At 57.4% G+C, this 19976-nt stretch overlaps 2 protein-coding genes across 2 annotated transcripts; both read left to right on the forward strand.

Annotated features, from left to right (window-relative positions):
* The first annotated feature begins 934 nt into the window (after window positions 1-934).
* On the forward strand, window positions 935-7784 carry RAB4B (RAB4B, member RAS oncogene family). Its single transcript, XM_066638347.1, has 8 exons — window positions 935-1039; window positions 2340-2420; window positions 3891-4005; window positions 4767-4829; window positions 5131-5285; window positions 5819-5914; window positions 6333-6468; window positions 6801-7784. The coding sequence occupies exons 1-7, from the start codon at window positions 1024-1026 to the stop codon at window positions 6446-6448; spliced, it is 642 nt and encodes a 213-aa protein (XP_066494444.1). The 5' UTR covers window positions 935-1023; the 3' UTR covers window positions 6449-6468; window positions 6801-7784.
* Window positions 7785-10661: 2877 nt separating this feature from the next.
* On the forward strand, window positions 10662-19361 carry EGLN2 (egl-9 family hypoxia inducible factor 2). The gene is made up of 6 exons (XM_066638673.1): window positions 10662-10830; window positions 11031-11680; window positions 16408-16527; window positions 17557-17693; window positions 18293-18360; window positions 18839-19361. Exons 2-6 carry the CDS (start codon window positions 11117-11119, stop codon window positions 18892-18894), a joined length of 945 nt encoding a protein of 314 aa, XP_066494770.1. The 5' UTR covers window positions 10662-10830; window positions 11031-11116; the 3' UTR covers window positions 18895-19361.
* Window positions 19362-19976: the final 615 nt, after the last annotated feature.

A 19976-nucleotide genomic window follows, 5' to 3' on the forward strand; every position in this document is an offset into this window, starting at 1 on the left:
AGATTGCAATTGGAAGACTGTCTGCACATGCTCAGAGATGACTGCTTCACGTAGCCTGCCTAGCCCTGCTGTGGAGATCAGATGCTGGAGCACAGCACAAGCCTTGCCCCCAACTCCGTGCCCAGCAATGAGCAGAGGGGGCTCCCCCACCTCTTTGCAAGGAGGGGTCCTGGGAAGGTCCCTTAATGGGCAGGTGGGCAAAAGGGAAGCTGCTTTTGTGATTGATGTGTATGTGCAGACTGGGGCTGTGGGATGCAGAGAAACAGCAGGACTGGATCACAGAGCAAGGGCCTGCCCTGTGGGTCTGTCTGTTCCTGGTCAGCACCAGCCCATGCATGAAGCCCATGAGGACAGTTGTGGGGGGGTTCACCTCAGCACCCCCCTTGCCTTTGCTGCTACTCAAAAGGAAGTCCCATTAGGTTCAAAGGGGCTTACTCCCAGGTAAGTGTGGGTAGGATAGCAGCCTAAGCCCAGGCTTGGGGCTAACAGCCCAATCCTGAGTGGGTCTACTCAAAAGTAAGTCCCATTAGAGTCAATGAGGCTTACTCCCAGGAAAGCGTGGATAGGATAGCAGCCTAGAGCCTCCTTGGCTTGGGGCTAACAGCCCAATCCTAAGCAGGTCTACTCAAAAGTCAGTCCCATTAGGTTCAACTGGGTTTGCTACCAGGAAAGCGTGCACAGCATTGCAGCCTAAGGAGCGCGGGGAGGGAAGTCAGCTGCGAGTCAGCTCGTGTTCTTATGGACGCTGTCGGCGCACTGCCTGCTGGAGGCCACTAGGGGCCGCTCTTTCCGTCCAGCGGCTCAGCCGGGGAGAGGGGGAGGGGCGGGGCGAGTCATGTGACGTCATAGGCGTGGTGACACCGTCTCCGCGCAGCGCAGCGCCAACCCGGAAGCGCCGGCGTGCTGAAGGGCGCTGCCATATTGGCCGGGTCTTTGGGCGCCGCCATATTGCGCGACCGGCGCTCGCGGCTCCGTCCAGGGCAGCCTCGGCCGAGGGAGGAGGGCGGCGTCCCCGGCACAGCCATGTCGGAGGCCTACGGTGAGCGGGGCGGGGGGCGCCCAGCGCCCTCTCCCGTGTGGGTGGGGCGGCCGTGGCTGGGGCAGGGGTCGGCCTCCGGCTCCGCCAGGGGGGCCAGAGGACCGGCAGCTGGCGGGGCTGAGGGCCTCCGGGGGGCCGCGGGGGACGCGCTGGGCTCCCCTCAGAGGGACAGGGTGCTGCCCCACACGGGGAGTGGAGGGGGCTCCTCTCCCTCCCACGCAGGCCCAGGGCGAGGGGCAGAAACTGGGGCTGAGCCAGTGGTCTGTGGAACTCCTTGCCACAGGATGTGGTGGCGGCTCTTCCTTTGCGCCAGGGTGCCATTGGGTCTGTGGAACTCCTTGCCACAGGATGTGGAGATGGCACCTGGCCTGGCTGCCTTTAAAAGGGGGTTGGGAAGATTGATGGCAGGAAAGTCAATCACAGATGATGGGCATGTGCAACCTCCTTTCTGGAAGCCTCCTCCCTTAGAGGGAGGCTACCACAGAAGGCCAGGTGCAAAGGAGGGCACCAGGATGCAGGTCTCTTGTGTGCTCCCTGAGGCATCTGGTGGGCCACTGTGACATCCAGAAAGCTGGACTAGATGGGCCTTTGACCTGATCCTGCAACCTGTGTAATTAGTCTGTGGAACTCCTTGCCACTTGGTGGACCACTGTGATGCAGGAAGGTGAAGTAGATGGTGCCATGGCCTGATCCAGCAGGGCTTGTCTTATATTCCCTGGATGCCCAGGGCTCATATTGCCCCCCGCCCCCCAGTCCTGGCAAATCCCATCAGCAAGGGGGAGGATCATGGTTCTCCTTCGGGGCCCCTTGGCCTGCCCCCTGTGTGTGACAGGAGATGAACCTGTCCCTCTCAACCTGGCTCCTTCCTCCCACCTCCAGGCACAGCCTTGTAGCAGCAGCAGTTCCTGATATCCTTGCTTGGTAAACAAGGGAGGAGGAGGAGAAAGTAAACTTGGGCTTCTGAGCTGGAGAGTTATTTAGAACAGAGCACTTCCTGTAATCAAAAGAGGGCCAAGACAGAAACATTCTCAGTGTGAGGAAGTAGTTTGGACATGCATGCTTGGTGAATGAGATCCAGTGTGGTGCAGTGATGAGCGTGTCTGAATAGCAGCTGGGTCAGGCTAATCTAGAAGCCACCTGGCTGCTCTTTGCAGCTGCCTCCTGAGGCTGTGATTTGTTGTGTCCTTTGTTTCTCATTGCGCTGTTTTGACTGGAGACCCCTGACAGCTTTTGCTGTTCATGAAATACAACTTCTGATTGTTAAAACAAGCTGTGTTCACCCCCTTCTCTCTCTCTCCAGATTTCCTTTTCAAGTTCCTTGTGATTGGCAGCGCCGGCACGGGCAAGTCTTGCCTCCTCCACCAGTTCATAGAGAATAAATGTAAGTGTTGACTGTGGAGTGGCTTGTGACTTGGTCAACCACTGGATACATGAGCAGGGGCCAGGTTTGGAGTGGATTCTTCCTGGCTCAGTTCAGTCCGGTGGGCATTGCATGACTCTGATGTGTCTGATCGGACCATGGTAGAGGCTTGTCATATTGATGCTGTCCTTGATTGCAACACCTCTGCTGTGCCCGCTGTTCACTTCTCATCAGGGTGCCTGGCTCACAGGAGGGGGTGGGCCTGTGATTCTCCCCAAAAGTCCATTTGGCTGAATGCATTCTCCACCCCAGCCTGCAATTTTAAAAATGACTGTTCTGTTTTTCTTTGGAGGAGATGGATGGAAAAGATGGCAGTGTCATCTCTGAGGCATACACGATGTCACCTGACAAAGTCTCTCTTACAGCTTTGATGCGCTCAGGGCTGCACGTGGAAGGCCGAGGCCCCCATTTCCTTCCTGTGCGGCAGCAGGCTGCAAAGAGCCACACAGGATATGCCTGCCTCCCACTAGCTGGGTGCACCTGAATTAGACCTCATTTTCCACCACAGCACCTATGTTCCTTCATTAACTTGTCTTTTACCCCTTTAGTCTGCCCACGTTCTTGTGTTGCTCACGTTAAATGGCTCTTACACTTGGGTGCTGCACCCTGTGCTCTGGTTCTTTTTGCTTTTGAACAGCAGTGTTAATCTTTTGGTTACTCTTTGTATTATTATTATTAACAGTATTTATATACTGCTTTTCAACGAAAAGTCCATGGAATGGTTTACAGAGAAAAATCAGGTAATTAATGGCTCCCTGTCCCAAAAGGGCTCACAGTCTAGAACAGGGGTGCCCAAACCCCGGCCCGGCGGCCACTTGTGGCCCTCGGGGACTCCCAGTCTGGCCTGTGGGGAGCCCCCAGTTTCCAATGAAACTCTGGCCCTCTGTTGACTTGCTGGAACCCATGCTGGCCCAACGCAACTTCTCTTTGCGTGAGGGTGACTGTTCAACCTCTTGCATGAGCTGCGGCACAAGGGCTCCCTCCACTGCTTGCTGTTTCACATCTGTGATATAGCAGTGGCAGTGAAGGAAAGGCTGGCCTTGCTTTAGGCAAGGTCTTTTATAGGCCTTAAGCTATTGCAAGACCTTCATTCATTCATATATGTTCTGTCTCTAATATATTCATTTATGTAAATCTATTCAAATTTGAAATGTAAATGAATTCTTTTTTTTTTCACGGCCCCCAACACAGTGTCAGAGAGATGATGTGGCCCTCCTGCCAAAAAGTTTGGACACCCCTGGTCTAGAAAGATGCAAAAGAACACCAGCAGACAGTCACTAGAAAAGACACTGCTGGAGTGAGATGGGCCAGTTACTCTCCTCCTGCTAAATAAAAGAGGAGCACCCACTTGAAAAAGTGCCTCTTACCCAGTTAGCAGGGGTTTGTATCCCCCACTCATTTCTTTTTCTCCTCTTCTGTGTGCTTCAACAGTCAAGCAGGACTCCAACCACACGATTGGGGTAGAATTTGGATCAAAGGTGGTGAACGTTGGTGGCAAAACGGTAAAGCTCCAGATCTGGGACACAGCAGGGCAAGAACGGTTTAGGTAAGGGCAGAGTCTGCTGAGTTGCGCTTTCCAGAGCTCTCTGGAGACGGTTGGTTCTCTCTAGATTGCATGCAGAAGACATTGCGGACCTCCAAAGGGCTTGAGAGGGATGCTTTGGTGTTTCTGAGGAAGGCATGGAGGGGTAAAGAACCTGGGGTGCCTCCAATCTGTCTGCCTTGAGCCTCAAGAGTGAGAGCTTATGGTGCCCAGGAGGAAGGAGGGCAACCATTGGCACCTTCCTCTGTAGTACTGCTTGGAGGGAGCTCATATTTTATTAGTCTCATGTACTGTATATTTTATTATACAGCTGCCTTGGGCATTTCCCTTGGGATAGTCTTTTAAATAAAATAAATATCCTGTGCCAAAGTGGAAACTGACAGATCTGTCTGGTACCCCTGCCCCAAGTGGAGTCTCCAGATTTTAAGTTGGTGAAAATCTATCTTAAAAATGTGCTAAAGTTTACAGTTGCAGAGTTTTTAAAACGAGTGTAATATGAGTGGTGTAGGAAAGTGGAAGACCTTTGGTTTGCTCAGAGATGGGGCTTCTCCCTTCCTTGCCATCCAAAATGTGTCTACAGGCACCAAGTGTTGTCCCTGTAAATCTTCAGCTCTTTCCCTCCTGCATCCCTGAGGGCTGGTAATAAAGTCTTTTGGGCTTGATATAAAAGCTGAAGGACTGTATGGAAACATGGGGTGGGGGGATTTCTGGTCTCTGAACAGCTTTGGCTTCACCATGCCTGGATTTTTGGTCTCTCTCTCTAGGTCGGTAACTAGGAGCTACTATCGGGGTGCAGCTGGGGCACTCCTGGTCTATGACATCACCAGGTGAGTCCCTGCAGTGGTGTCCTTGACTCACATTGGGCCATGGTAGGGGTTGTTAGGAGTCCCTTTAACTTCTCCAGTGGTGGGGTTCTTTTCCCTTCTTGGAGGATGGACAGCCAACCCCGGGGGTGGGGGCAGAGGAGTGGTAGGAGAGTCTGGGGGGGGCATGGCGTTTGGTCAGTTGCGGAGGGTCCTTCACTAGTGCCAAGGCACTTGAGGTTGAAGCAGGCTGCCTGTCCTAGTCCTGCACCACTTCTTAGTGCATGATGGGGTCCTAGCACACACCTCCTCTGTGGTTCTGCAGCAGAGAGACGTACAATGCCCTGACCAACTGGCTCACGGACGCCCGGACCCTGGCCAGCCCCAACATCGTCATCATTCTCTGCGGCAACAAGAAGGACTTGGATGCCGACCGGGAGGTCACTTTCCTGGAGGCTTCGCGTTTTGCACAGGAGAACGGTAATGGCTGGGAAGTGGGGCGGGGTGAGGGAGCAGGGTGCTGAGCAGATGGTGTCTTCAGCGCAGGGACTTGGAGCGTCCTCCCCCTTCTCAGGCTGAACCCTCCGTCTCCACTTCTCACTCCTGCTCATTCTGGGGTGAAACAGGAGCTGTCCAGGGGTGACCTGAATCTCCTTCCTCCCCTTTCCTTGTGGAGAGGCTGGAGGAACCAAAGAGCTGCTGTGGAGGTATTGGGTGCATGTCCAGAAGGGGCTGCTGACAGCTCAGGGTTTTGACACTGCTTCTGTGATCACATGTTGGCAAGCCCCACAGAGGCTGGGGCCGGGGTGTGTGTGACGGTCTGGGCAGAGAATTATAGTCTTAACTATCCTGTTGGTATCCCCAGCAGCTCCTCTGGTCTCACTGTTCAGAATATTCTCCTCTTGGGAACTGAGCAGAGGAGAATATGGCTCCCCCATGGCTGCCACCTCCCCCTTGGCCTTCTGGGGCTGAGGACCCTGGCTTATTTTCATTCTGTTGTTTAAACCTGGCAGAGTTGATGTTTCTTGAGACCAGTGCCTTGACTGGGGAGAACGTAGAAGAAGCTTTCTTAAAATGCGCACGGACCATCCTGAACAAGATTGAATCAGGTGTGTTTTGGGTACTTTTGGCTGAGGGGACGGGTGAAGTTGTCCTGGACCCAGTGGCCAAATGGGGCTTGAACCCGAGTCTCCCTTGTTGAATCTCCGTGGCACGCTAGTGTTCCAGGCATGACCCAGACTGTGCCTCGAATCTTTGTGTGATGGTGGAAGAAGGCCTGGGAGCTGAGGAAGAAGGCTTTGGGGTTGAAGATGATCCCAAAGAAAGGGGCTGAATCTTGGGGTTTCTCCCTGGCTGCTGCCGCAATGTTCCGCACCCCTGTGTACCGCTTCTGGGCTGTGCAGATGCGGCACTGCTGGGCCAGTTGTCGGTGAGGCATGCCTGGTCTCTGCTGTGTGTTGGAGGTGGCAAGTTGATGGTACTCATGCCCAGTGTCTTTGCCCTCCTTTTTCTTGCCGCTCCCCCCAGGCGAACTTGACCCAGAGAGGATGGGCTCGGGCATCCAGTATGGTGATGCCTCCTTGCGTCAGCTGCGGCAGCCGCGAGGGACCCAGACACAGAACAGGCAGCAGTGCAACTGCTAGAGCAGAAAGTGTTTTGCAAGGTGAGTTTTGGAGGAGATGTGAGTGCTCCCCATCTAGGGGACACTCCCCCCCCACCCGCAGGCATCAGTGGAGGGGAGAACAGTTCAGTTGTACTCAAGTGCAAAGGGGCAGGTCTGTGTCTACGTGCCACCCCCTTGCTGTTGGAGATGTGTGATGATGGCTGTGAAATGCCGCGTGTGGGGAGCGGAGCCAGCTGCATGGCCAGACCTCCAAGGGGGTGCAGGGACTGCACAGGCCCAGGGTATGAGAACCAGAGCAGGATCGGGGGGAGGGGCAGACCCCGAGTGTCTGGGGTTTTCCTGGCAGCCTCTTTTCCTTCTCTTGCCTTCAGAACCTGGCTGCTCTGGACCAGGGCCGTGTGGAGCACCTTCTTCTGTTCCGCCCCCCAGAACTACGTGCCTCGGCTTGGCTGCCGCCCCCTCTTCTGCTGACGCCTCCCCCCATGAGCGGGAGCTGGAGCTCTGCACGCTCCATCCCTGGGCAAGCTTCCTTGCAGGAGGCGGAGGCTCTGTCCATCGCTCTCCTCTCTGCCTGCCAAGCCCCTCCCCAGCACATGTGACTGTTATGGCTCTGAGGCTGGCGGGCTTTACGCTCGTGGAAGACGGAGGGGGGCTCCAAGAAGGAAGCGGACCCCTCTCGGCCTCCGTGGCTGAGCCCTTCTTCAGTTCTCCGTGGCTGCTTTTGACTCACTGACAGAATCTGACTCTGATCTGGGGTGGGGAAGGTTGAGAAAGGGGGTGTGGGTGTCTGTCACGGTGGAGGTATGTTAAAGCTGTTACTTCCCTCCCCCCTCCCTTTTCAGGATTGAATCTTAGTTTACTTTTGGGGAGAGATGTGGGTTCTTTAGGGGCTGGCTGCCCTCACTCCCTGCCATGGGGCTCTTCTGCCTGGACAGATAGACAGGGAGGTGTGTTTGGGGCTCACCTCTTGAGTGCCAGGGCCTTTGAATTGGCCTTCCCACTGGTGCTGCGTGTGTGTCTGTCCTCCCTTCTGTTTTGCAGAAACCACAGATTGCTGCTTTTCAGTCCGCCCGTCCCCGATGTCTTCTTCCACCCACCCCCTTCTCCCTGGGACTGTAATACACAGGCAGGAGCTAGGCCGATAGGTGGGAGGGCGCTTGGGTGATGGGACTAGTGTTGCTTCACTGCCTGAGTTGACAACAGGTGTTGGCCTTGTGAATCCCCTTGAGGAGCACTCATCTTGCCACTGTGGCAGGTCCAACTCAGCGCCCATTTTGTTGTCAGGTCTCTGCATCTTCAGATCTGTTTGTCTCCTGCTTGGGGGGGGGGGAGTGGTAGTAGTTGTGTGTCTGTCATCTCCATGCACCTGTTTGTGTTGGCTCTGATTCTCATCATTTGTGAAGCTTTGCAATGCCTCTTCTGCTGACCGGGCATCACTGTGAAATGCTTGTGAGGTTTTAAGGCCCGGAAGCTTGGAGGAGCCCCTGCCTCTTCCTAGGGGAGTGCTCAGCCCTTTGGCTTGATTCTGAGGGATGCTGCTTGTCCGTCCATTCCTCCTCCCCAGTCCCAGCCAGAGCTCTCCAGTTGCAGCTTCCTGAGCCACTTGGCTTCTGTTCTTCACCAGCAATACTTCTCCCCGCTTGCATCCCTTACCCTTCCCAGCTGGATGGGGGCACTCCATGTGTGGTATTAAGAATTGCAGCTTGGTTGGGAGACTCCTCTTTGGGGTGACTTGCTCTGCCACTGCTTGGTGTGGGTCCTTCTGACCCTACTGGAGACCCATTTCTCTTCTGTGTTGCCTTGAGTACCCATCGCACTGGTGCGGTGATCTTCCTTCTGGACGCCTCTCCATGTGTTGCGGTCTGGGGATGTTGCCCTGCTTTTGGGTATGGGGCTTTGGCCACATCCTGGGGGAAACTCTGGCCTTGCACAAGATGACTGGTGAAAAGATTGTTTACTGCACAAAAATGTTTGTCAAAGACACCCCCTTGTGGTGAGTGACAGAAAATAGTTTGAGATTGGGAAACTGGATTGTGCGATTCCCCCATTACAGCACACCCCAGGGATGGAGGTTGTGATTGTGCACCTTTCATGGGGAGGTGTCTGATGGAACCAGCTCTGTGTCTGTCCTCTTGTCATCTTTCCCTCTCCTGCTGGGCTATCTGAACTGGCTGTTCTTGCATGCCTTACGGTTTGGTTTGAGATGACTCTCCCCTGCCCTGCATATGTGGGATGGGAGAGGGAATGAAGGGGGCGGGTGTAACTGTGCTGGCCTACCTGGCCTAGGGGAAAGACCCACCTTGTAAATGGCCAGTGCCCGTGTTTGTACACATGCCAAACACTTCATTCTCCCTCTCTCACCTCATTCCCCCCTCCCCCCCCAAAAAAAACATCCAGAAGGAGGAGTGGGAGAGAATTTGGTTTGGCTTATCTTTTGTCCTTGTGTTTAAATGTAATGTTCAACTTTATTTATGACTACTATCTAGATAGAAGTCCATTCTCACGGTCTGTCTTGCCATTGCTGCCTCTGTCTGTTCCTCCTGCCCCAGAGGCATCTGGGTAAGCTCTTGTGGGGCTTGTTGGGTAGACAAGAGCGGGTTGGATAGGATGACTTTTAGTCTGTAGCTGAACAGGCTCTTAACCCAGATTTTCCAGTGTGTTTGTATTTAAACAACTATCAAACATTCCCTCCAAGTTAAGGCTGTGAAACTGGTTCTCCTACATAAAGTCGTCTCGATTTGGGGGCTTTTTCCCCACCTTGAGGCTGAGAGTGTGATTTTTTTTTCCCCTTGGTGGTCGGTCTGTGCTGTCCAAGCAGTAGAATGGCAGGTGAGAGATTCAAACGTAATGAACACCCCCCACACACCCTTCTACCTCACAGGCCTGGTTGTGCAGAAGTCCCTTGTGCCACCAGATGGGGTTATATTTGCTGTGTGCCTAAAGTCCTGGTCCTCTGCTAAGAAGAGCCTGCTCCTTCAGTGTGTGGTTTTCTTCCTGGACTGGAGCTCCTGGTACATTCTGTTTAGTACCCTTCTGCCATCTGCTTGGCATCAGATGGACTAGCCTTGGTGCATTTTGGCAGGGAGCTGAATTCTCGCGCCCCCCCCCCCCCGACTTTCCGTGTGTGGCATTAAGTAAGATACAGGCCTGCTTCTTTACATCCTTCTTGGAGACATGGCTTTGTGGGCCAGGTGCTGTGCCTGTGCCTGCAGGAGGATCCCCTCCCCTGATGCTTCAGGAGCCCCCTTTCCCAGATTGCTCTTGAGCAACCTGTTCCCCAGTTTCTCTGTCTGGAAGACAAGACCCCTTTTGCACTGCATGACTGGGGCCTGGCTCCTTGTTCCAAATGGAATGGTGTTAGCTTAGGCAGTACTTAGCAACCCCCATCCCCCACTTTACATTTTGGGAGGTTCTTCCTCCCTCCCTCTTTCAGTGCTAGCCCGAAAAAACAAACCTGGTTTGGTGTCTGTGAGGCACAGTCATGGTCGTGGAGTGGCTTTCTGTCTCTTTCAAATTTGTATGCCGTTCCATCAAGAAGTTATCTGGCCAATAAAGGCCAAGCAGTTCAGTGCAATTCTATCGTGAGACACAAAATAAATGGTCTGTCCCTGGAGCAATTCTCCTGCTTGAAACCTGCCTCCAGAACAGCCTTCCTGGGATGTGTGATATCAGCTCAACCTGTCTGGGGATGGTTACAACCAGAGCCCAAGGGGGGCACATTGAGCGCCTCTGGTGCCCTACCCGGAGCCTTTGGGGGGGCAGGGACTGGTGGGGGTGGGGAAGTCCTCGTTTCAGCTCCCTTGTAGCCCAATCTTTGTGTCTACTCAGAAGTAAGTCCCATTATAGTCAATTGGGCGGGGGGGGGGTGCTAGACAGAAAGATTTGCATCAGGGTGCCACAACCGGGCAGTCGGAGATTGGCTCCCTCTGCGCCCAGGAGGCCACCTAGAGCCAGCACATAACTGTGATGGGGGTTCTGTACCTCCCCCCCCCCGCCAGTGGAGGAGGCTGCGGGGCTGGAATGCCTCTTTCCTCCACACTTCCACTCCGCTCCAAGGCCCTTTCAGCTGCGGCGGCTCAACGGGAGAGCCCCTGGGCCCCTCCCAGAAGGCACTCTGCACGCGCTCAGAAGCCCCCAACGCACCCTGGCCACTCTGCGCAGGTTCGGCGGCGCTCCTCCGGCGAAGCGGGGAGGCGGCGGGCAGGGGCGGAGCTCCTTCCCCTCCAGCCGGGCTGCGCTTCGCCCGGCGCCGAACAAAAGCGGGAGGCGGAGAAGGCGGCGGCGCTGAAGCAGAACCGGGCAGGGCGCCCGGGTGAGCCCGAAACGCGAGGAGCCCCTGCCCGGGCGGGCGCACTGAGGACTAGCCCCTTGGCCGGCCGCGGGGAGGCTCGACGCTGCTGGGTTAGGGTTAGCGCCCCTGGGCTGCGGGCGCCGCGCTGGGTGGTGACAAGCCTGGCTGGGACCGAGCCCGGTGGGGCGGCCCTGCCGCTGCCCGCGGGCTGACGCAGGGCGGCCGCGGGCCCAAAGGCTGCCCGGAGGCGGTGGGAGCCCTTCCCGAGGTGCGCCGCCGGCCCCGCTGACCGTCCTCCTTCCTCCCGCAGGCAGAGAGCCAGGCGGCTCCTCCGCGCCCTCCCCGGGCGAGCCCCGGCGCGGCGATGGCCCTGGCCGGACGGCCCGCGGACGGGAGATGGGGGCCGCGCACGCCCCGGAGCCGGTGAGCGCCCCCCGCCGGGGCATGGGCCGCGAGAGCCGCCCGCCGGAGAGCCCGGGGGCGTCGGTGGGGGGCCTGCTCCTGCTGGCGCTGAGCGAGCCCCGGGAGCCGAAGCGCCGCCGGCCGGGGGGTGGCGAGGCCGAGGGGGCGGCCAAGCGGCGCTGCGCCTGCCCGGAGCCGGAGCCGGAGCCGGAGCCCGGGCGGGGGCGCGTGCCGCTGGGCCGGCTGGCGCTGGACTACGTGGTGCCCTGCATGGCGCTCTACGGCATCTGCGTGAAGGACGCCTTCCTGGGCGAGGCGCTGGGCGGCCGCATCCTGGCCGAGGCGGAGGGGCTCCGGCGGGGCGGCAAGCTCCGCGACGGGCAGCTGGTGAGCCCCCGCACGGTGCCCGCGCGCAGCATCCGCGGGGACCAGATCGCCTGGGTGGAGGGCCGCGAGCCCGGCTGCAGCGCCATCGGCGCCCTCGTGGCGCGGGTCGACCGCCTCATCCTGCACTGCGCCGGCAAGCTGGGCGGCTACGACATCCAGGGACGCACCAAGGTGGGTCGCGGCCGGGAGGAGGTGGCGAGCGCCTCCCTCTCCGCTGAGCAGGCGGGCTGCGGGGGCGACGAAGCCCTGCTCTGAAGCTCAGGCAGAGGCGCGTTCCTTGTGTGGTGTTTGCACGTGTGTGTAGATGGGGCCGCTCTCGGGAGTGGGGGAGGCGGGAAGGGTAGCCTGTCAAGCGGGGGGGGGGGGCATCAGCAGCGTAGCTAGAGGGGGTACAAAGCTCGGAGTTTTGTGGGAGCCTCACCACAGCGTGCCAGGGGTCTTCTTGCCTGACCTGCCTCACCCGGGTGTCCTCCTCCTCCCTGGCTCTGCTTCACTGCTGCCACCTCTTCCTTTGCCCGGTCCGGGTAGCCAAGCGGTTTCTGCATCTCCCGCTTCTGGGGCTGGGGAATGCCAGGCACTTCAACATGTGTCTGGGCCCCATAGGGGCTGACTTCTGCTGCCCTTGTCCTCCCATCTTGCCCCAGAGAAGAGACCAGGACCTTGTGAAATCTGCAGTGCTGGCAGCCGGGGGTTCCGTAGTGGCCCTCAGAGCAGGTGGGCTCCACTGGCCTCCAGTAGAATTGTGACCTGGCAGCTATGAATCGTGGCCTGGTATGTGCCCCATACCCTTGGGGGGAAGCCAGGACTTGCTCCTCTCTTTCTCCATAGTGGTTTTTAGGTCTTTTGTCCTGCCTGTGGTGGCATCCTTCCTGGAGAGTAGGAATGGCCAGGAAGCAATAACAGCTGTTGCACAATGAGGACAAGGGGGGGGGGAGAGAATCTCCGTCCCTCCCCTCTGCAATCTCTGCTGCCAGCATCCACAGCACCATTTGTGGGGGCTGGAGGGGCCTGCGGGGCTTCTTGGGGCTAGAACAGACTGGGGGGAGAGGCAGCCTCTGGAGTGTTGGTGCCCCTCTCTGACTCTGGGGGATGCCTTCAGAGGCCTGTGCTTCTGTGATGGAGGGGCCACCAGTAGGGTTCCTTGGCCAGATCTCCATCGCCAGGGAGGGGGGAAGGTGGACCGGGCTTGATTCCCCCAGGAACAGGATCAGGCCTGTGCTTGCCAGTTCTGGTCCTGCCTCCTCCACGAAGGAGCCCTGCTGGGGCAGCCAATCCAGAGGTGTTGCTGCACTTGTCTGGTCCCTGGCTCAGAAATGTCACAGGCAGGGCCTCTTACATGTTGCGGCCAGGGTGGTCCCCATGCACCCCCCCCCCACTGACACACAACTTGCACACTGGGGTGACACTTGGAAAAAACCTCTTGTCTCCTCCCAAGCTGGTCTCTGAATAACGAGCAGAGCTCCCTGTTGATTTGTGCCAAGAGTTGAACACTCCTGAGCACATGCAGGGTCTGTCAGCCCACCCACCAGAAAACCTGCCTCGCATGTCTACAGATTAAGGCTCCCAGTTGGGAGTGCTTGGTTCCCCCCCCCCCATTGTGCAGAGCATGTCACCCAAGTCTCTTGCTGATGCTCCCAGGCTCGTGTGGCAATGCCAGCCCTGCCCCCAAGTCAGTCTTCCCAGGAGCGTACTCTAAAACCTCCCCTGAACTTGAGCTCCAGAGTCCAGCTCCGGACTGATTGGATGGTCAAGGACATGAATGTGGATGCACAAAAATGTTGAAACTTTCCTTTCAGTCCTTGCTGACTGAGGCGAACCTGGGATCGGGTCTCTGAGCCTGTTCACCGTGCCAAGGTTTGCCCTGGGAGGTGGTAGTGCCTCTGAGCATGTGCTGAGTGGTCCCCCTTGCATGATGTTGCTTTGAGCTGGTTCAGCCCCTGCTGGCACCTATGAATGCCCCATCGGTGCTGGGGCCCCTGGAGCTGATGGCCCTTTGCAGGTAGAGCATCTCCAGTTGCCTGCTGTGGTCGTCTGGGCAATGATGGGGCAAATTCCCTCCCCACTGGCTGCTTCCTATGGTGACGGTTTCCTCCCTGCGCCAGCAGCCTTTCACCCCAGAATGCGCCTGGTGCTCCTCTCAGGCTGCCGCCTCTCCTTCCCTCCAGATCAGCCCAACCCACCTGGCACAGATTCATCTATGTCTGCCTCTTGGGCACCTCTTTTTCTCTGGCACTGAGCTAGGCTGAAGCTTGAGTCTTCTGCTTTGAGTCTTTGTCCTGGAAACTACTCTTTCTCTTCAAGTTATTATGGGGTGGGGCTTTTTTTTGTGCATGTTGTCATCGCTCCATGGAGACAGACGGAATTCTGTGCATGCTCTGAGGCACCCTGCTCTTTGGAAATATCTCACGTGTTCCCTTGTTGAATCCTGGCCATTGCAATAGGTCTGGGTGAAGCCCTGCTGAGAGCCCTGGCTGAAAGCAACCCTTGATTGCTGCTGGCTCTAGGGTGGAGGAGGTGGCTGTTTAGACACAGACCTTTGTTCAAGGGCTTTGGCAGTGGGGGAGCAGCCTGTGTTTTGACCCAGGTTGGTGGTCCTTTTCTTGGTTGTCAAGTTAGGGAGGATCCCCCCGCCTGCCTCTGAGAGTGTTTCTTTTTCTACCCAACAATGCTGGTTAGAAGAAGTTTGCCAGAAGAGAAAAGAGCCGAACTGGGACGTGTGTTCTGGCTCCCTGCCCTTTCCTTTGGTGGGCCTGGTGGGGAGGGGGCTGGACCTGGACATGGGCGCTGCCTGCCTGAGTGAGCTGAAGGCCGACCCGGTGGCCCCTTCCTGGCAGAGAGTGCAGCCTGCATTTTCCAGGAAGGCTTCTCCATTTCTGCTGTTCCTGGAATCCCCAGGAGCCCCCCCCCCTTCCAGGGTCCAGCGGGGCTTGGCTGTGCAGTGACCCAGGGTCTTGTGGTTGGGGGGTGAGGCCGTGGAGCAAGCTTGCACAGTGCATTCTGGTGGTAGCCGTTCCTTGGTGGGCCCCACAGCAGCAGCTCCTGACTCCCTACCATGCTGCCAGATGGCAGGTGGGGTCGTGGTTAGGAGGCTGAAGGAGCCATGGGGTGTTGCTGGCTGGGATTGCTCTGCTGCCATCCCTGCTGGTGCTGTAGGCTAGGGTGCCCGGGGGACATTCCTGGTTGGCATGCAGGACGCCTGGGGCCTCCTTCTGGGTCTGGCTGCAGAGCAGGTCTGGTGCAGTGAGGCTGCTGGCAGCCTGGCACTGCGCTGCTCCTTCCTCTTCTGGGAGGGAGGGATTGGTGGTGTGTGAATTGGAGGCTGCTGGAGTACCTGGGCCTGCCCTGGCATGGCCCCTGGGGAAAGGGGGCCAACATCAAACACCCCCCTGCAGCATCCCTGAAGTGCTGATAGGCAGCCCTGCAGGGGCAGGTCAGGTGGTGCACTTGCGTCCTCCCCAAGAGCCCTCCGCCTTTCTGATTGCAGAGCACAGATGCTGCCACTGTCCTCGGGTGACCCTATGTGGGCCTGGCTTGGTTGGGGAGCGGATCCTTCGTCATGGGAACTCGGTGTCCTTGGTGCTCCCAGGAACAGAGAGAACAGGATGCACCAGCCTGGGGGGGGGGGTTTGTAGCCTTCCTCACCTCCTCCCCCCAGTTCTGTGGTGCTGATTGGCTGCAGCCCTTTTGCTGGTTTGGGGCGGGGGGGGGGGAGGAGAGAGTGGAAACTGATGCTGTTTTGCTGCCTGGATTTCCAGTGGCTCTGGGGGTGGGGCTGAGGTTGTCATAGTCCTGGGACCGGCCCCTGCTCCCTCCCTCCCCCTGGTTGCCTGGCAACAAATAACATTGTTCCCTCTGCCCTCTCCTGTGCTACCCCTTTGCTTTTACAAAGGCCCCTTCAGCTGCATATGCTCCAGGATCCCTCATGTTCTCTCCCCTCGGGTACAACCCCCCCCATTCCCCCCCCCCCGCCATCACCCTGGGCTTTAATTCTGAGTGGACCTTAGTCTGGTTTCTTTTTAGTGTTTCTAGCCATGGAGCTTAATAAAGGAGCCTCTGAGCACGTGCAGAGTATTTTTACTAGTCACTGAGTAATCGCACACAGCCCCTGCATATCTAACGTTGGAACAAAGTGTATGTGAAGTCAGGCAGAGGATGGGAGGAACTGGGCTGTGCCAACGGCTGGCCTTTCATTGCTTTGTGGGATAGTTAGGGGAGCAGGAATGTCTTGGGCAAAACTAGAGGCTGGGAGGAGGAGGGAGACACTTATAGAGGTGTCTGCTGGATCCTAGTGCCCCCCTCCCAGCACTGCTTGCCTGTGCCCTGTATTCTGCATTAGCCGGATGAATTTGGGGGTGGTTAATGCGCAGACCAGCAGGTTAAAATGCTGGGGCTGTGTTGTTGGTCCATGTTGGGCTCTGCTGTGGAGCGTGTGGAGTTGAGAGAAGCGGTCCCCAGTGCACATGCCAAGTGCCTTCCTCGGTGGTGCCAGTTTGTGTAAAAGGCCAGACAAAGCATGTGTGGGAGATGGGGCTCCTCTGTGCCTTCTGCTGCTGGTCTTCCCTCTTCTCCCCCCCTCGCCCCATTGCCTGCTTGCTGCTCTTTTCTGGTTAAGCCACAGACCTGCTGGCTCTGCTGTGGTCCAGGTGAGGGGCTCCTCGGTGGGTGCAGTGGGCCCCAGTGGCAGCCCTGTGTTTAAGGCAAACTAAAGTGCAGTCTCCCCTGCCCATCGCTGGTGGGGGGTGGAATTGGCATCCCCTTGTACTGACGTAATAAAATAATAATAAAACTTTATTTCTATCCCTCCCTTCTCCCCAAAGGGACCCAGGGCGGCTATATGTGGCTCTATATAGTCCTGCCCCTGGCAGTGAACCCCCCTCTCTCATCCCCCTCCCTTCCAGGCCATGGTAGCATGTTACCCTGGCAACGGCAGGGGGTACGTCCGGCATGTGGACAACCCCCACGGAGACGGGCGCTGCGTCACCTGCATCTATTACCTAAACCGGCACTGGAACAGCAAGGTAGGTGGGAGTGGGGAGGGGAGGGCTGGGATGGCCGGGAAGGAAAGCATGGGGGTCCCAGGTCTCCTGCCCTTCTTCTTCCCACTCCCCTTTCCTGCATGGCATGGATTCCTTTCCTGGGAGTAGCAACACCCTATTCCTGTCCCTCCCCACTGGCAGGCGAGGCATAGCCAGGGCACCCAGGTGGAACTGACACATGCCACAGAGGTTGCAGCAGGCTTGGCATGACCTTGCGGGCAATGGTAGCAGCCAGGCCTGTCTCTGGCTTGTGAAGGGGGTGGGGGTGGGGCAGAGAGCAGAGCGGGTCTCATTCCTTGACTGTTAATTAAAATACATGTGTGCACCTGGGCATATGCAGAGTGCCTCAGTGCTGGCCAGTCAAGCCAGCCAGCCAACACAGGTCTTCTGGGTAACACCAGGCCCTAGGGCTGTGGGAGCAGGACTCCTGGATTCTCTTCCCAGTTGTGGGCGAGGAATGGAGGCTGAGTGACAGAAAGGGCCCAACCAGGGAGCTCCCGGGAGACATGTGGAAGAGGCCTTGGTGGTCCCGCATCCTGCGCAGGCAGAGCAGGGAAGTAGCAGCACTCCTCTTTTTCCCAGCAGCTGGTGTGGGCTGCATGTGTGGAGGAGCCACTGGCCTTGGGGATGCCATGTAGCCACCATTGCCAGTAGCCAGCGAGAGACCTCTCTCCCTCCTGGTCTGGGAACCTCGAGCCACATCTTGGAACAAGCCTTTCCATATGTGAGTTTTGAGTGGCGTGAGAAGGACCTCCTTTGTCTCCCACTTGTCAGCTTCCTGGCAGGTCTGGGTGCTTTTGCTGAACCCCCTAGTATGAATCAGCCGGGCTGGCTTGGCAACTCAGGTGGGGCAGGAGCTGGTCTGTCCTCTGAATCCTCCTGCATTGGCATCCTTATCCTGGACTGCCGTTGTGGCTTGAAGGGGGGCAGGTTCAGGCTGTTGAGGAGTCCCCCAGTTGAACTGCCACTGCCTGATGCCCGGCTGCCAATAGACCCCTCTGTCTCTGCCAGGTCCATGGAGGCATCCTGCAGATCTATCCAGAGGGCCGGTCTGTCGTTGCCAACATTGAGCCCATCTTTGACCGGCTGCTCATCTTCTGGTCTGACCGGCGCAACCCGCACCAGGTGAAGCCGGCCTATGCCACCAGGTAAGGGGCAAGTGCAGGGGGGTGTGCCCTGCCAAGATTCCTGCAGATGTAAAGGGGCTCTGGATCTGAGAGAGCCAGCCCTGCTTCCAGGCTTCTTGTGGGGCCATGAGGCAGGGCTTGTCAGGAGGCAGCCTCTCGAACTGTCTTCCTCGAGGTGTCTTGGTCCCTGCATATGTACAGAGCGCCCACTTTTCCTCCACAAAGCACCCGAGTGCCTAGAATTTGAGGGTATGGGATGTTGTAGTCAGGCCTGAGAGGTAGGGTCTCTTATGGAGAATGAGCCCAGGCCCTTTCTGCAGAAGTTGCAGTGCCGGGGGTGTGTATGTGTGTGTGTGTCTGTGTTTGGGGTCTTGCTCAGTAGTTTCTTGCCTCACCAACAGCCCAGGCATTTTGGTGTATGAGATACGCTCCAGGGAGTGCGCTTTTGTGCATCTCTCACTGCTTTCAAGAGTTCCTTGGAGGATTGTGGTGCATGTCTGTCAGCCTCCTGCTCCTTGTGATGCACCCCACTCTGCCTCCTTGCCACACCTGGCACCAAGCACCTCTGGCCCTGCTGGATTGGCATTCCCATTAACATGCCTGTGCCTCCTCTTCCTCAGGTACGCCATCACCGTCTGGTATTTTGATGCAAAGGAGAGGGCAGAAGCCAAAGGAAGGCACCAGCTGGGTATGCATGAAGACGCTTGCCCTGCCCAGCCCAGCCCTGTGCTGGGGCGCAGTTCTGTTCACGTACAGAGTGCTAGCCATTAAGAGAGTGCTCCTGGTTGTGTGCAGGGAACATTCTCCTCTTCCTCCAGAGCAAAACTGCTCCTAGTCCCAGGCACCCAGTTCAGGAACAGGGGCTTCCTTGTCCTGCGCCCGTGGGAGTGGCTGATCTCTGCTTTCGGACACAAAAGCTTGAGGGTCTCCTGCAGGTCATGGTGGGACAAAAGAGACTGTTGGACCAGTTGGCATTGCCTTGGCCTGAGCCAGCAAGGCCCTTATATTTTGGTTCTGACAGAGTAATAGAGGAGGAGTACCTCTGAGCATGTACAGATTGCATTCCCCTCGCCACTCCCCACTTCTGTGCATAGGGGATTCTGGCCCCATGCCCTTCCTTGCAGACTTGCATTGAGGGTTGACCCTTCTCTTCCTTCTCCCTGCAGCTGCTGCTCAGAAAGATGACCCACTTCCTGGGACTCCAGTGAATGACCCCACTTGACCAACAGCTTATCGTTGCCCTGGGAACCGACAGCCGAAGGAGCCTTTTGCCTTCTCTGGCCATTTCAAGCTGCTGTTGCCGCCGCCGCCGCCACCTGTGTCTGTTGCCGCTCGCCAACCCTGGCTGGAAGCAGCTGAAGGAGAAAGCGTGTCCAGAGGGAGCTGGTTCTGGAGGAAGAAGGGAGCTGCGTGTCTGCGTGGAGGGATAGATGCTCTGCCAGGGTCCCTTTGGGGCTTCCCCCACTGGGTGGGAAGCTTCCCCCTCTCGAGGCCCACATCCCAGCCCCATATGCAGCAGGGCCCATTTTTGCACTGCGCAGGGCTGCCATAGTTGCTTGATCCTGCTCACTTTAGTCCATCTATTGCCGAAGTTGAGCAGGGAGCTAGACAGGCTGGAGGGGAGGGAGAGGTGGAGGGGGAGGCTGGACCCCGTTGTGGCCTCGAAGGTGGGCGGAATAAATGTGACCTCATGTGCACAGCCTGGTCTGTCTGTCTGTCTAGCCAGAGGAGGGGGAGAGCTGGAAGGGTCCTCTTGTGCCCGATTGATGGTCTTGTGGCCCCTCTGTGGTCAAGAGGGGCTGGTCCCTGGCACAGAGTGTTGGGAGGCAGCAGCAGCAAATGGGGTCTTTGCCTCCCCCTTGTGGCTTCCTTGCCCTGACCCAGCAGAGGTTGGAATGTTTTTGGGGGGAGGCCACACAGCCACAGCTAAGTTCCCCCTTCTCTAGGTTAATTAATCTGGAGTAATTGCCCCACCCTGTCCTTGTGCCTTTAAAGTTAAGAATCTGAGTTAAAACCCCCTTCCTGCGAAAAGCATGCATAAAAATGGGGTGGGGGGTGACGGCACACTGTGGTCTTTATCATCCTGGTTGCGCAGAGGATGCAATTGAAATATGTACCTGCCCTGCAGTGGGGGGGGCGGGGGGGTTTGTTTGCAGCCCTGGACTCCTGAGGCTCTGTATCTGGTGCAAGGGGTGGGGGGCGCTCCAGCCTGAAGGGCACATGCAGATCTGAGCTGAAGGGAGCCTGTGCACTCAAAACTGCAAGAGGAACATTGGGTGTGTGTTCCTGCGTACCAGGGATCCC

The sequence above is a fragment of the Tiliqua scincoides genome, chromosome 10 (assembly GCF_035046505.1).
Source record: "Tiliqua scincoides isolate rTilSci1 chromosome 10, rTilSci1.hap2, whole genome shotgun sequence".
NCBI lineage: Eukaryota > Metazoa > Chordata > Lepidosauria > Squamata > Scincidae > Tiliqua > Tiliqua scincoides.

Excerpts from the sequence above, each read along its gene's own strand:
- RAB4B (XM_066638347.1), top strand. Across the intron at positions 2,421-3,890 it reads CCAGTTCATAGAGAATAAAT|TCAAGCAGGACTCCAACCAC; the intron begins GTAAGTGTTGAC and ends GTGCTTCAACAG. Across the intron at positions 5,286-5,818 it reads GCGTTTTGCACAGGAGAACG|AGTTGATGTTTCTTGAGACC; the intron begins GTAATGGCTGGG and ends TAAACCTGGCAG.
- EGLN2 (XM_066638673.1), top strand. The coding sequence starts at position 11,117 with ATGGGGGCCGCGCACGCCCCGGAGCCGGTGAGCGCCCCCCGCCGGGGC. Across the intron at positions 11,681-16,407 it reads ACATCCAGGGACGCACCAAG|GCCATGGTAGCATGTTACCC; the intron begins GTGGGTCGCGGC and ends CCTCCCTTCCAG. Across the intron at positions 16,528-17,556 it reads ACCGGCACTGGAACAGCAAG|GTCCATGGAGGCATCCTGCA; the intron begins GTAGGTGGGAGT and ends TGTCTCTGCCAG.